At 34.2% G+C, this 13,158-nt stretch overlaps 2 protein-coding genes across 7 annotated transcripts; one reads left to right on the top strand and one right to left on the bottom strand.

Annotated features, from left to right (window-relative positions):
- The first annotated feature begins 1,341 nt into the window (after positions 1–1,341).
- On the top strand, positions 1,342–4,379 carry LOC108731537 (uncharacterized). The gene is made up of 5 exons (XM_018461894.1): positions 1,342–1,428; positions 2,014–2,225; positions 2,477–2,666; positions 2,974–3,528; positions 3,618–4,379. The coding sequence occupies exons 1-5, from the start codon at positions 1,342–1,344 to the stop codon at positions 3,795–3,797; spliced, it is 1,224 nt and encodes a 407-aa protein (XP_018317396.1). The 3' UTR covers positions 3,798–4,379.
- Positions 4,380–5,269: 890 nt separating this feature from the next.
- On the bottom strand, positions 5,270–12,943 carry Mlf (myeloid leukemia factor). Of its 6 annotated transcripts, none has more exons than XM_018461942.1 (7): positions 12,677–12,943; positions 10,753–10,918; positions 10,345–10,636; positions 10,103–10,250; positions 7,744–7,836; positions 6,557–6,616; positions 5,449–5,527 (listed from the first exon to the last, which is right to left on the bottom strand). In XM_018461942.1, the coding sequence occupies exons 1-6, from the start codon at positions 12,727–12,729 to the stop codon at positions 6,598–6,600; spliced, it is 771 nt and encodes a 256-aa protein (XP_018317444.1). In that variant the 5' UTR covers positions 12,730–12,943; the 3' UTR covers positions 5,449–5,527; positions 6,557–6,597. The 6 variants fall into 6 exon arrangements, with proteins under 6 accessions (XP_018317442.1, XP_018317443.1, XP_018317441.1 ...); XM_018461945.1 differs by having other exon boundaries at positions 7,744–7,800; XM_018461944.1 differs by having other exon boundaries at positions 5,458–5,527; positions 6,553–6,616.
- Between the last annotated feature and the right edge of the window lie 215 nt (positions 12,944–13,158).

Genomic DNA, 13,158 nt, shown 5'->3' with positions numbered 1-13,158 from the left:
CCTCTTGGAACGTTTTCGATATAGTACCTATTCCGCGAATGACTCGCGAATAAAAACAAAATGCGGACGAAGTAATACGAAAATACAGAAAAAAGGAAACGTGCGAAAAAGAGAAACGGAAGGCCTTGGGCGCGTTATCGGCGCGAGATAATAGGGAGTTTTTGCAATAACGTGAATTTAGATACGGTGAACGCTAAAATCATGCTATCCTTTTTTTAATTAGTTGTTAAAAAAAAGATAACCTGACCTTAGCGTTCACCGTATCTGGATAAACGCTATTGCAAAAACCCCCTAATTACATCCTCGCGTTGCCGCTGTATTAGAGAGAACTTCGGTCAACAATGAGACGGTATACGTATATCGCGATCACGTGGAGAAACGCGCACAAGTATGACGCGCGGGGCGAGGGAGGGGTGGCGACCGAAAGAACGGTTAGACGGTAGAGCGGGAAGGGGCAGCTGAACGTATATAACCCTACGCTCGCGTCCCACCTCTCAGTTCTACTTGAAGTTCGGACACGTGAGTTTCCGAACAAAGCTCGCGCGGAGGGAAAGTTTTTATTTGTTTGGTGCGCTCGTTGTATGGGTAAGTGCGAGGCGTCGTTCGATCGTAGGAACGCTCGCTCGAGATGCACGATCGAGTATTATCGAGATCTGGCGGTTCGTGTTTCTTTTTATTTTTCTTCTTTTTTTTTTTTTGGAGATCTTTCACTGTGCGGGAATGATTCTGCGCGACGGAAAGAAAAACACTTCCTCCTTTCCCCCCGCAAAATCGTTCGCTTGGATCATCACACGCCCTTTTTCCCTCGAAGTCATTGTGCCTCCCCCTCGTGAGTCATCGATGACTCTCGCTAATATATCCGCTCGTGTTCGCCGCGCGCGCGGATAACCGCGCGCGATTGTAAATAGCGAGGCGATATCGTCCTCCAGGCGAGTCTCCCTCGAGGCTGAAAGGGTCCACCGCAGGGGGAGAATTCCGCCTGAATTCCGATGTCCCCTCGCGTTTCCGTCGCTCGGCCTTCGGCGACGGCTCGACCGATAGATCTCGACGGTCGTCCCCCTTCGAGAGACCTCGTTCTCCTCGCGTGAATCGAGAGTGCGTTTTCCGCGGCGGAAATCCCCGCGGACGCGACGGGCGTTCGCCTTTCCCTCGCTCTCTTTCACCCGCTTCCGCTCGAGAGAGATTTCCGCGAAGAGCGAACGGGATCCCGCGAATTTCCCCAGCTGTGACGAAGTGTCACAGCGAAGGTCGTGACGAGCAGACACGTGGCACGCGCTACGTATCTATTTGGTCGTGTATTGATTCGCCACGCGCGTCCTCTAACAAGCGTACAACACCGCCATGTTGGATACCGAGCCGATGACAAATCCGATCCGCTTCTCCAGACTCATCTCGCAGATCTTGTCTTACGGCACCGTGCTCATCCGTGTGCTCAAATAGCAGTGGACTTACGGTAATCGCGGACGCGTCCCCGCGATCGTTTGCCCGCGCGCGGCAGCCGCGGGAGAGGAGTAACGTCGCGGTAGCGTTGCGTCGCAATTGAAGCCCATCGTGTCCGAAGAGTATTTTCTTAAACGGATTATACGAGATTATTATTATTATATAATTATTATATAACTCAAAAAGATCTTTTTTTTTTCAATTTTCTAAAGCGCTTTGTTAGGCTTTCTATTGTTTCTGTTTTTTTTTTTCCTTCATCAGTACAAAGATCTTTCCATTTCACTTTGAATACATATAGGGATTGTGAAATAAAAGATTCATTTGAAACGATACATTGCGATTTGTTGCCGAAAAGTAACTCGTTAGAGTATCGCGGCCGTAAAGGGAAATAATTAATCTCTACTTTTATTTGTTTTATAAAGAATAAAAGATTTCGTATGTTTGGATACAGAGCGAGAGAAGAGTATAAAACACGGAGAGAGCCCTGTAGAGCCAATAAGCAGCTGCAGGGACGAGCATGGCTTTGTGCCAACGGTTGGCCGCTGGGGCAGCGAATGGCCGAGTTGACTCGAGACGGCAGAGATATGGTGCCAGCCACAGGGGCAGGCACGCGGGCCCTGGATCAGGGGTGTTCCGCTACCCCTGCCGGTCTGGGCCCATTACGAGTCGCCAGCCCTGACCGTCTCCACGGTCGAACAGTATGAGGAATTAGCAGGCAGCGTTGAACTTGAAACGCAACGCTTATTGCGTGAGCATCGCTATGACACTATTGGCAATTTCCTCAGGTACGTGATACACCACTTATTGCATCTATGTCTCTGTTCTGGTTTTTGTTGCTGATAGGCTTTGTAACAGCAGTTTTGCTGATGCCTAACCATTTGCAAGCTACTATAGTTTATTGTATTATATTTTACTCTGTTAACATGTAGTCTTTTTATAGAGCCTTGCAATAAAGTAAATTAAATTAATTAACACAATTTCTCATTTTATCATTCTTGTACTTTGTAAATAATAAATCGCCATGTCGATTGTACAGGTTCTACAAGGACTACACTGCAAGTGGAGAAAGTGCGCTGGATCGATTCTACCGGAAATATCAGCCACTGATAACACACGAACACCATACTTGCGTCGGTCTTGGATTTGAATTATTACATCGATTAACAGGATTGAATAAGCGATTCCCAGGAATAGCAAGTGGCCTCTATTTAGTATCTTGTGAAGAAGTAAGTTACAAAAATGTTTTTCATGTCCTTATTTTAAAACAATAATAATTTACATATGCTATTCAATATGTGATATTCAATAGTTCAATAGCTCTTGGAAAAATTCTTTTGTCAACCAATTATTTGATACCTGTAGATCTGTTTCTTTAGCTGTTTCTTGCATGATTCATCTCTTCTGTTTTTCTTTTTACATTAGAGAGAAGAAAAGAGAAAAGATGAACCATGCGAGAAGTTTAACTGTAAAAAGTAAGTTTAATATATGTTTAAATTGTTAATATTTACGAGAAAAATTAATGTTTTATTATAGACGATTGGTGATATCGCCGGCTATGTTGGCGGTCCACCAGCGGCAGATAGCGGCGAAAAGGAGCATGTACTAGTGTGCCTGAAAATCGAGATTGGCGGACGTCGCGGCGTCATGTTACTCGATCCCGGTTATCATGTAGCGCGCGTTATCACTGTGATGGCCGATAAGTTATACCCTCATACGGGCTGGTTCACGCAATCCGATGAACCGACCTGTAAGAAAGAGTACAACTACTGTCTGTGTGCCGACGATCCTGATTATGTCGAGTGGCATGAGAGAAAAACTCGACCTGGTGCCTTGGAGGGGGTGCAAGTAGCTCTCATTTATGTGGCAAGGCCATATTTAACTGCCATTGACGTTACAGAACGAAGAAATTTGGTTTATAACCAGAGAAGTCTCCTTGCCAGAGATACTAAAGGTCACGTCACCGCCGGCATATATTTCCCCGTTATACTGGATATGAACAACACTCAGACCTTCACAATTTTCTACCAGACGGGTAACGGGAAGAAGCGAGTCAAGATGGCATTCAATAAGTTCCACGGTTCGCGTAAGGTATATATTTCTTGATATTAATCTTGAGATTAAATTAAGAAATGTCTTCGGGGATATCTTGAAATTTACAATAAAAATATTTGTTGCAGATAAGTCCTGATACCGAGGAAATGGAGATGATAGCGGAATGTGCTCGACAACTCAATATTTCGCAAGATATCCTACAAGATATCCTCTCTGCTTTAGCCACTATCATGAATGATTCGTCATTTGTGGCACAGCTGTTGGCTATCAATGCAAGAATCAACACCTTAGCAGAGGATAATTAACAAACAGAAGTCACTCCAACCAATGGAGCGTCGACACAACATCACGTTTTATTATTTCTTTTGCCCGCTTTCCTCTTACGTTCTTTTTCTTTTATTACCTCTCATAGCTTATTCGTTCTTTTATTTGTTTTAATCACGCTTTATTACGACGCTACATTTGCATATATATAAGACGAGTCATGCAATCTTGCAAGCTCTTCATTTTTCGATTGTAGAACTTTTATACATGGAATAATGGGATAAATTATAAAGATTAATGTAAAGAAAATGATTTGAATTGATTTAAATGTCGCAAAAGTACAACAATACTTTTGTGTAAAAATCAATTAATTTTATTCTGCATACAAGTATTGATCACCAATTCTAGATGATTCACTCAAAAGGCATGATTCAGCTTTTATAGCAAAGCGTCGCTTCTTTATGATAAGACTTGTAAAATGTTTTCGACAATTCTGATATTATTTTACATATATAATTCAATGAAAACATTAACAGATACGATCAAATAGTATAATCTACAACACAAACACGTATAATTTTAAATCTGACAATTTTGTATATTCGCTTTTTTTATGTAGAATGCAACACGAAGTGAAAATCATTTTATTGTTATAACTAAAAAGTTTTTAAATATTTTGCATCTTAGATTTTAGTTTTGAACATGTAAGCTTTTGGGTTCTACGCTAATATAATAGATCGGTGTGGTAATATTTTCATTGAACAATATTGGCACTAATGCAGTTAATAGATTACTATTTATGTAGAAAAAGGACTGCACTGAAATTATATTGGTACAAGGGAACTATTCTTGTTTTGTTCTGTCGTGTGCGTGCGTTCGCACTGCATGTCGTTTCTTCTTTAGAATAATGTAATATGTATATCTTTCAATTATAAACACTAAATTTGACTTTATTTAAATAAATTGTTTGACCGGAAAAATATTGTATTGATAGAGTACCTCACCTTATACTTTAAAGTTATGGATATCTTTCATCGATACGCGGATAGAGAGAAAATTGATTAAATGAAACATGCAAGGTCTAAAAAATACATTTAAAACAACAAATTTATTATTCCCTTTATACTTTTTAATATATTTAATTGTACAATAATGAAACTAACAGAAATTTATTATCTACCAATGTACGTGACACATTTTCGATTATATTTTAAAAGATAGAATATTTATGTATATATGAAAATAAGATATGAAAACTTGTGAACATCTTTAAATTAAAGGTCTGAGCTATATCTTAAACGCTTCTATTTACTTCCTTTGTGTTTTCAATGCATAACTGAGATTCTACCGATCTACTTAAATAAATATTCGTATACAAAAAAAAAGAAAGAACGTTACTCTGAACTTTGCTTGGTTTACATAGCTATATTAAAATAATAATGCTTCTTGTAAGTGAACGAGATAATTTTTAGAAAAAAATAATTGCAAAATTTTTTTGAAACATTAACATTATGAAAGAAAATATATTTCTAGACTGTTTAAAGTAAACCTCGTTATATGAGGTTCCGTACTAGGTATAGAGTAAAGTTCAGTAAAGTACGTTTATGGATAATAATTGGAGATATTCTAGTTGTCACTAGCAGGAGCAGCGTGACGCTTATTACTAACTTGTCTATCCGGCTTATGTTCGCGTTTTCGAGAGCCTGATGTATGCGGCGACGTCGATGACGCTTCGGCTTTCGAAGACGTTGCGGGTTCTGGAGACTTGAAGCTGTAAGCATATAAATCAACACATGTTTTTGCATAACATAATAATTAGAAAGAAACAAGTCCGAAGAAATTGAAGCGCATGAAAATTCCAATATGATAAAATTATTGCAAAATTGTGCAACGTTTAGATGCAAGGAAAAAAAAACAAAAAAATATAAGCAAATAAGCGAATCATGCTCTTGTTCTATAATAGTGTGAAATTGCTGTAGCGTGTTCCTTGCAAAAACTACACTTCTCGAAAATAAAAAGAATGTGTATATAAGCCCATGTAAGTATATAAAAAAATTTACGTACAAAAAATATATATAAGTGGATATAATACAAATATTAAATTTATGTGTGTTACGGTTTATTGAAACTGTTGAAATTCGGAAATATCTAGTATTAATAATAAATTATATCATAATTATATTATTAAATTATAACTGATACTTACATAAGAACCTAATACAATCCTAATATACAGCTACTACCAAATATACCTATATACAGCTACTAATATTTAGGGGCCTATTCTGTAACTCTTAACAACTATAACTCTACAGTTACAATCATTAAGAGTTGCAGAGTAGGCCCCTAATATATTAATATCAATAAGGATTGAGTATATGTAGATATTGTTATTAAATTGGAATCAGAGTGCTTCTCCATAAGAGTCGAAATTTCGGAAAAGTAATACGACCAATCACAATCGTTTTTAACATATTTCTACTAACGAATGATTCTGATTGGTTGTATTACTTTTCCGAGATTCTGTTTTCTGAAATTCCAACTGTCATGGGACAGCACTCTTATTTTGTAACTTAAGCGTAAAAAAACGTAATATTATTTTCTTTATTCTAATATGATAAAATTAAATCGATTGCTCTCATTTCAAATATATAATATACACTTTCTAATATCGAGATAGATATTAAAAATATTACTATTCGAAATATGTTAAATATAAGTGCTCGTAATTACAAGTTAATACTGAAATTGAAATAAAATAAACAAAAAGAAATAATAGAGTGAAGCGCAACGTACTTACGTTGCATAAGCGTCACTGGTGTATACTATGCTTTTAACTTATTAATATTTGCGGCTGTACCTGCAATACACACACAAGACGGTATATTCTGTATCAATCTTAACAGATTCACTGTATTATGAATTATGTGTTCCACATCTTAATTTAAATACGAGTAAGGCTACAGCATTGATAATAATATCGACACCGTCTAAAGAATAAAATGCGGCATAAACTAATATTTAAAAAATGATGACATTAAATAATCATAATTTTGCATTGTAATAATAAACATCTCAATGAAAATTACATTACCTTAGGTAATGCAATAGAGTATAAGAATAATATTCCTAAAAAATGTCTTACGCCGATATTCATTGACGTTCTTATTTCAAGACTATCTTAAGTAATATCTTAAAATGCTAATACGATTTTGTGACCGGTATTCATAGTTAGATCTTATATTCAAGACCGTCTTAAATACAGTCTTAAGAAGTCACGAATCAGAGGACCGCATATATTAGTATCTTAAGACATTACTAAGAGTCTTGAAATAAAGAACGGACTATGAATACCGGCCTGTGATTGATTTGACATCTTAGGGCCTCTTTCACCAACTTCTGATTAAATTAATCGATGATTAACTCGCAGAAGTGTCAACAGCAATTTAATGTATCAGAATGTCTCTTCTCTCTTTCTCTTCTGTGTGTAGTTCTCACATTGGCAATCGTGGTGATTGAGTTGACCATTGATTAGCGTTAATCGGGGTTGGTGAAAGAGGCCCTTAAGATTGTACTTAAAACAGTCTTAAACATAAGAACAGACTATAAATACTGGCTTTGAAGTATTATGCTTTTTATAATATATACCACATTAGCATAAAACCCGATTACAAGAGATATTAATAATATAATAATTGCGAAATGTAAATATTAGAGACTGAGCATTATTATCTCAATTTACTATCAATCTATCTAATATAAGCACTCTGCAATGCATTCTTCTTGTAAAAAAAATGTTAGATATGTACATGTACAGATATGAAATAGCACATTTGATGCTGTGATAAATTATGAAGTAAAATGGAATCATCTACATTTATTACAAAACGATAGAAATTTTGATTTATATATATTTCATTTAGACATAAATTTTTATATAAGTTATATGTTTTAATCTTTGATATAGTTGACAGAAATTAAACTTACCTTGAAGAGGGAGGTGTACTTTTTACTTTCAAAGGATTTAAGGACCTTACAGCACGTCTAGCAGAAGGAAACCATCTTCTATTAGAATGTCGACTACAAAAGCACAGGACAACAAGACCAATGTAAATAAAAGAAATAAGAAAAATATTCCAGCGAAGAAGCAAATAACAGAATACATAAAGAATGAAATAATAGAGAATAAAAAGTGATGCTATACAGAATAAAATGATGCTACACATGTGTGAAAAGAACATTTTATAAATTTGAATCATTAATTTCTATACATAATGAGCTAGTATTTCTTTTATTTGCAATGAAAAAAGAAAATTACATAAAATATATATACAAACTCTGAATTTACAAATATAATTTCATTCTTCCTTTTTTTATTATTAGATCTGATTTCTACTAATTTTCCATATGTATATAATATAGTAAAGTATATGCATAAAAAATTGTAAAAATAGATTTTGCTATATATAAACAATAAACATACATGCTCTCATAACAGTATATATTGAAAAGCAAACATGCATATTATGTTATTTATTTCAAAACTACATACAGAAAGAAAGAATGAGGATATATAATACACATATAATAAAAAGTATGGCCACACATGATGGAATCCTCTATTTCCATTTATTATTTTCTGGCGTGTCTATATCCAGTTCATATATCTGCTGCGCAAATATAAAATTTGTCAATGCTTTTTATAAACTATTAAAGTTAATACTACTGTGGAACACTGATTTTGTTTTTGACTTGCGAAGTATCATTTCCGAAGTATTTTTTGACGCTAAAAACGATGTTGTCCTCAGAATTTGCCTATCACATCATATTTCTGAGAAAATTAGGATAATATAGGCGAAAATTAACGATTTTGGTCACTTTTATAATGATATTATAGTTAAGGAAATTTTATTTTGCCAATTTTGTGTACATTATCTTAAAGTGCTATTTTTTAACTTCAAAATGATTTTTTTTATTTCTGTACGATTTTTTATCATCAAGTAACGTGGCTTTGAAGTTGCCACTGTTTCTGAAGTTTACTCGAAGAAGCTTATTCGGGTTATGTTCCAAAACCTTTTCCTTTTTGAAGAAAATTTTACTCAAAGTATATAGTACATGTAACATATACTATAATATATTGAATAAAATAATTTAAAAAAATATAAAAAAGGAAATGTAACAAAGATCGCCTCCACGTGGTGCATTCCGGAAATACATGTTGTGGCTGAATGATCTTCTAGCGACTGTCATGCTAATCTCGGAATGTCAAATCTAAGAAACACAAATCAAAATATGACACTTGCTAGCTATACATTATCAAGAAATACGGTAATGTCTCTTGTCAAATGAACGCGCAGCGCGACAGCGCGAGGCAGCGTATGCCTAACTTCAAATCCACGTAACTTGGTCATAAAAAATCGTACAGAAACAAAAAAAATTCAAGGTAAAAGGTAGCATTTTAAGATAGTGTAAACAAAATTGGCAAAATAAAATTTCTTTAATTGCAATACCATTCTAAATATAGCTAAAATTGTTTTTTGCCTATATTTTGCCCCATTTTGCCCGAAAATGTGACGTGATAGAATTTTTCTGAGCACGGATTAAAATTCAGCGGCCAAAAATCTTCGAGAAATGACACTCCACATGCCAAAAACAAAAAAAAAGTCAAATTTTGTTCCTCGATATAATTTGTTAATTTTATCAACAAGTAAAATAATGATCAAAATTTAACAAGTTTAAAATTTAATATTAAAATAACTTGTAAAATTTACTGAAATACTTCGTAGAATATCCAATTAATATTTGCACTCAGATTAATTTAATTTAATAAATATGTACATATAATTGATATTAATTTATATAAAAAATTATTTACATAATATTATGTATTAAGGTTAACAGCGAAGCTTTTTCGTCCCGATAATGCTTATGTTTCTGAACAACACATGTTAAATATTTAAAGATTGTGCTTGTGCTCTCAAGGAGCAATCAGGATTGTATAATATCATTGCAAAGAGATATTATTTGTTATCGTAAATTTTCGTATTACTTTAAAGTTGAAACTGACAGAATTAGCCCCGCTCTATCCTAACATTTTTTTTTTTTCTTTGGATTATGATAATGTAATACTGCACATGCTACTGTGAATAGTAATTAGATAAAAGATTTGAAGAGTGTAAATGTGAAGAAAGTGAAAAATTATAGAATGTATCAAAATACATGTATCATGCAATTTTATAATTTACGAATAAAATATGTTTATACACTCCTACCTTGAACAAGATTTTACTTAAGATTTTATTGAGTATGTATATATTTTAACCATTCTGTCCTCTAAGGTACTGACCTTGCTGGTACATCCGTGGTAGATGGTAAAGCTAACTGTCTCGGAGCTGGATTAGCTCTGACATTACTAGCCAAATCTGTATTACCAATTGCACCAGCAGTACGACGCGTATGTGATTCCCACTCGCGATTAAAACTGTCTGCTTCTTCTATAATAGATATAAAAACAATCAATTTATATATAGAAACAAAGATTTTTCTTTATATGCCAAATTAAATTTTTAAGGCCAGAAAAAGAATTACCTTCGTCAAGATTAATAAACTCCTGTCGTTCTTCTTCATCACCTCGCACATTTCGCTCTCTTTCGAGGATATGTGCTCTCTCACCAATGTGATGACCAATAGCCATTTTTCTGGTTCCGGTACGAGAATCGCTTACTGTCTTTTTAGTCTCTTTTATGCCACCAGGTGCCATTCTTGTAGACATAGTCTCCTGATAAACCTGTGGCCGACCATCAGGACCACTAGACATAGTCATTACTGATTGGCTCATGAATGAATGACAGTTTGCAGCATTACTTGCAGCCATGTTGTTCTATATATTAATATAATTTGTGTTAAAATTAAATGTATTTGTAATGATAATTTTAGACCATTAATAATAATTATTATTATTAATAACATAAATACATTATCTTCAATTATACTTACAAAATCAAATGATCTTCCAAAATGAGGATCAAAGAGGGAAACTGGCATATCATTAAATCCTCTACCATAACGTGGCACAAGAGCATTTTGTCCCATCATCTCGAATGGATCAGAAAACATAGAGCTCATCATGGAGTTCATTTGCCTCATAGTATGCATGGGTGATCTGATCATAAATAACAATCCATAATTGATATATTCTCATTTTCAAATTTCTGAATTTGCATATGTATGTATAACAATTTTCTTAAGATATGTTAAGGAAGAAATATAAATATGGTGTCCAGTGAAATCTGGCTAGTCAATTCAAGAATAATTCCAGGATATTCTAGGTAAAAATCCCGATTTTTCCAGAATTTATCCATCGATTAATTTTCATTATTTAAAGCTCCCGAATATTCAACTCAGTCATATTAAATCGTGACGTCATAAGCGACATGTTGATTTTTCTTGCCATTTGTAAGTAAATAAAGAGAATTAGATAAAATAAAATGTTGAGATCGTTTTAAAATGCTTGTACTGACAGTCAGGTAAGGAGAGTCTCGGCCCATTTTTACAAGTATTTTAAAGCGATCTCGTTTCGTTTCATCAAAATTCTCTTTATTTGCAAATGGCATGTAAGAAAAATCAACGTGTTATTTCTCGCTTATGACATCATGATTCAATGACTGAAGTGAAGAATGACTACTCAGGAGCCTTAATCGATTTTCATCAATTTGTGCAATATTATATGCTTTGTATTCAAGTTATGATTTTATATGAATGAATTAAAACGCTAACAAATTTGAAATAATATTATTTGTTGCTATATAAATAATATCAAACAAACATTCCGTCAAAACAAAAGATTTTTCTACTATGGTCTACTCTATTTTAGGTGTTAAATCCAAATTTTCTATTGGTAACTTATTGCATCTTTAAGGGAGAACTTATATCCAAACGCAACTTTTTTTTATTTCTTTTTTCACGCTCTAATTTTTTTTTAATGAAAGAATGATAAATTTCAGGCCAGCTCTGAAATTTTAGAGATTTTCTAAAAATTTTCCAGAATACATAAAATTCCAGTATAATTCCAGAATCCAAGGATATTCAAGGACTGTTGGACACCATGATAAAAGAAAATAAACATGATACATAAGTCAATTGCTATAGAAATCTGTTGTAATAACATTCATTAAATTTAAGGTCAGATGGTACAATACAATTTCATGGTACAATTTTGAACAAACTAAGATTCTCCAAGTTTAAGTCCAATTTTTATTTCCTGTTTAGTACTCTTTAGCATCCTCTATACAATGACAGGATTATCAAACTTGAACCTTGAAAATTGGATACTTTTATTTTGTTTAGAATTATATTCGAAATTGAATTGAATTTCAGTAATTTAGTACTATATATTATTTTTACTGAATATTGCTAATATTTAATTCCATTATTATAAATCACTCTTAAAAACATAACTATAATCATAATTATAAATAATTTTTTATTCTTTTTGAGTTCATAATGCAAAATATTTTAAACAAATTGTTAATTAAATCAACTCAAAGATTTTATGTAAAATAAACTATAAAATAAAAAAGAAATTTATGTATGTATATATAGAGCTTTTTATTTTATGAATACTACATATAGGTGTATATATGTATCAGAAAACATGACATATATATGTATATATATATATATATTTAATCGTTTGTACATATTAAAGGTCGGACATGCCCATTAAGAACTTGACTTTGAAGAGACGAGAATTATGCCTCTGACTTAAAAATTATTTTCTCTGAAATTTAACTTCAAACACAGTCATGATGCTAACAATACATTTGACAGATCCATTATGAGCCATTGCACTTCAAATAGGACTGCGACCTCCAGAGTAGCATGTATACATATCCAAACGAAATCACGACGGAGAACTCACCCAAAGATATTAAAAAGATCGTCATCACCCATGAATGATCCGAACAACGACATTTTGTGGGATGCCTTGGGATGCTCGGGAATTCGAAAAATTCAACTGTGCAATCAATAGATAATGGACTTTTGACTCTACGCTGCTCTACGCGTCAGACACACGAAAATGCACGAAAAACGAGAATGAAAGGAGAACAGCCGAGAATCATACGCAAGCTTGAGCGCCTTTCTACCCTCGTGGAACTTTCCAGAACTCATCCAGGAGGTGTCGGGTGATGCAATGACAAAGGCCCGTATTCAGAACGCGCTTAGGGTGCCATTACATGAGCGCGGAAACACGAAAACCCGCAACCAATCAGTAATCGGTAAAACGCGAAACCATAACAGCGGATCGCTTCTGATTGGTTACGCGTTTCCGCATTTTCGCGTTTCCGCGCTCATGTAATGGCACCCTTAGGCCGGAATCAGACTAGGCATTGAAGATTGAGG

The sequence above is a fragment of the Mycetomoellerius zeteki genome, unplaced genomic scaffold (genome assembly GCF_001594055.1).
Source record: "Mycetomoellerius zeteki isolate Tzet28-1 unplaced genomic scaffold, Tzet1.0 scaffold135, whole genome shotgun sequence".
NCBI lineage: Eukaryota > Metazoa > Arthropoda > Insecta > Hymenoptera > Formicidae > Mycetomoellerius > Mycetomoellerius zeteki.
This window is presented reverse-complemented; position numbering and strand designations above follow the sequence as displayed.

Coding starts and splice junctions, on each gene's coding strand:
- LOC108731537 (XM_018461894.1), top strand. CDS start 1,342: ATGTTGGATACCGAGCCGATGACAAATCCGATCCGCTTCTCCAGACTC. Junction 1,429..2,013: donor ACGGCACCGTGCTCATCCGT/GTGCTCAAATAG, acceptor AGTTGACTCGAG/ACGGCAGAGATATGGTGCCA. Junction 2,226..2,476: donor ACTATTGGCAATTTCCTCAG/GTACGTGATACA, acceptor TCGATTGTACAG/GTTCTACAAGGACTACACTG.
- Mlf (XM_018461939.1), bottom strand. CDS start 12,729: ATGTCGTTGTTCGGATCATTCATGGGTGATGACGATCTTTTTAATATC. Junction 10,637..10,752: donor TTGGAAGATCATTTGATTTT/GTAAGTATAATT, acceptor ATTAATATATAG/AACAACATGGCTGCAAGTAA. Junction 7,837..10,102: donor ACCACGGATGTACCAGCAAG/GTCAGTACCTTA, acceptor GTGCTTTTGTAG/TCGACATTCTAATAGAAGAT.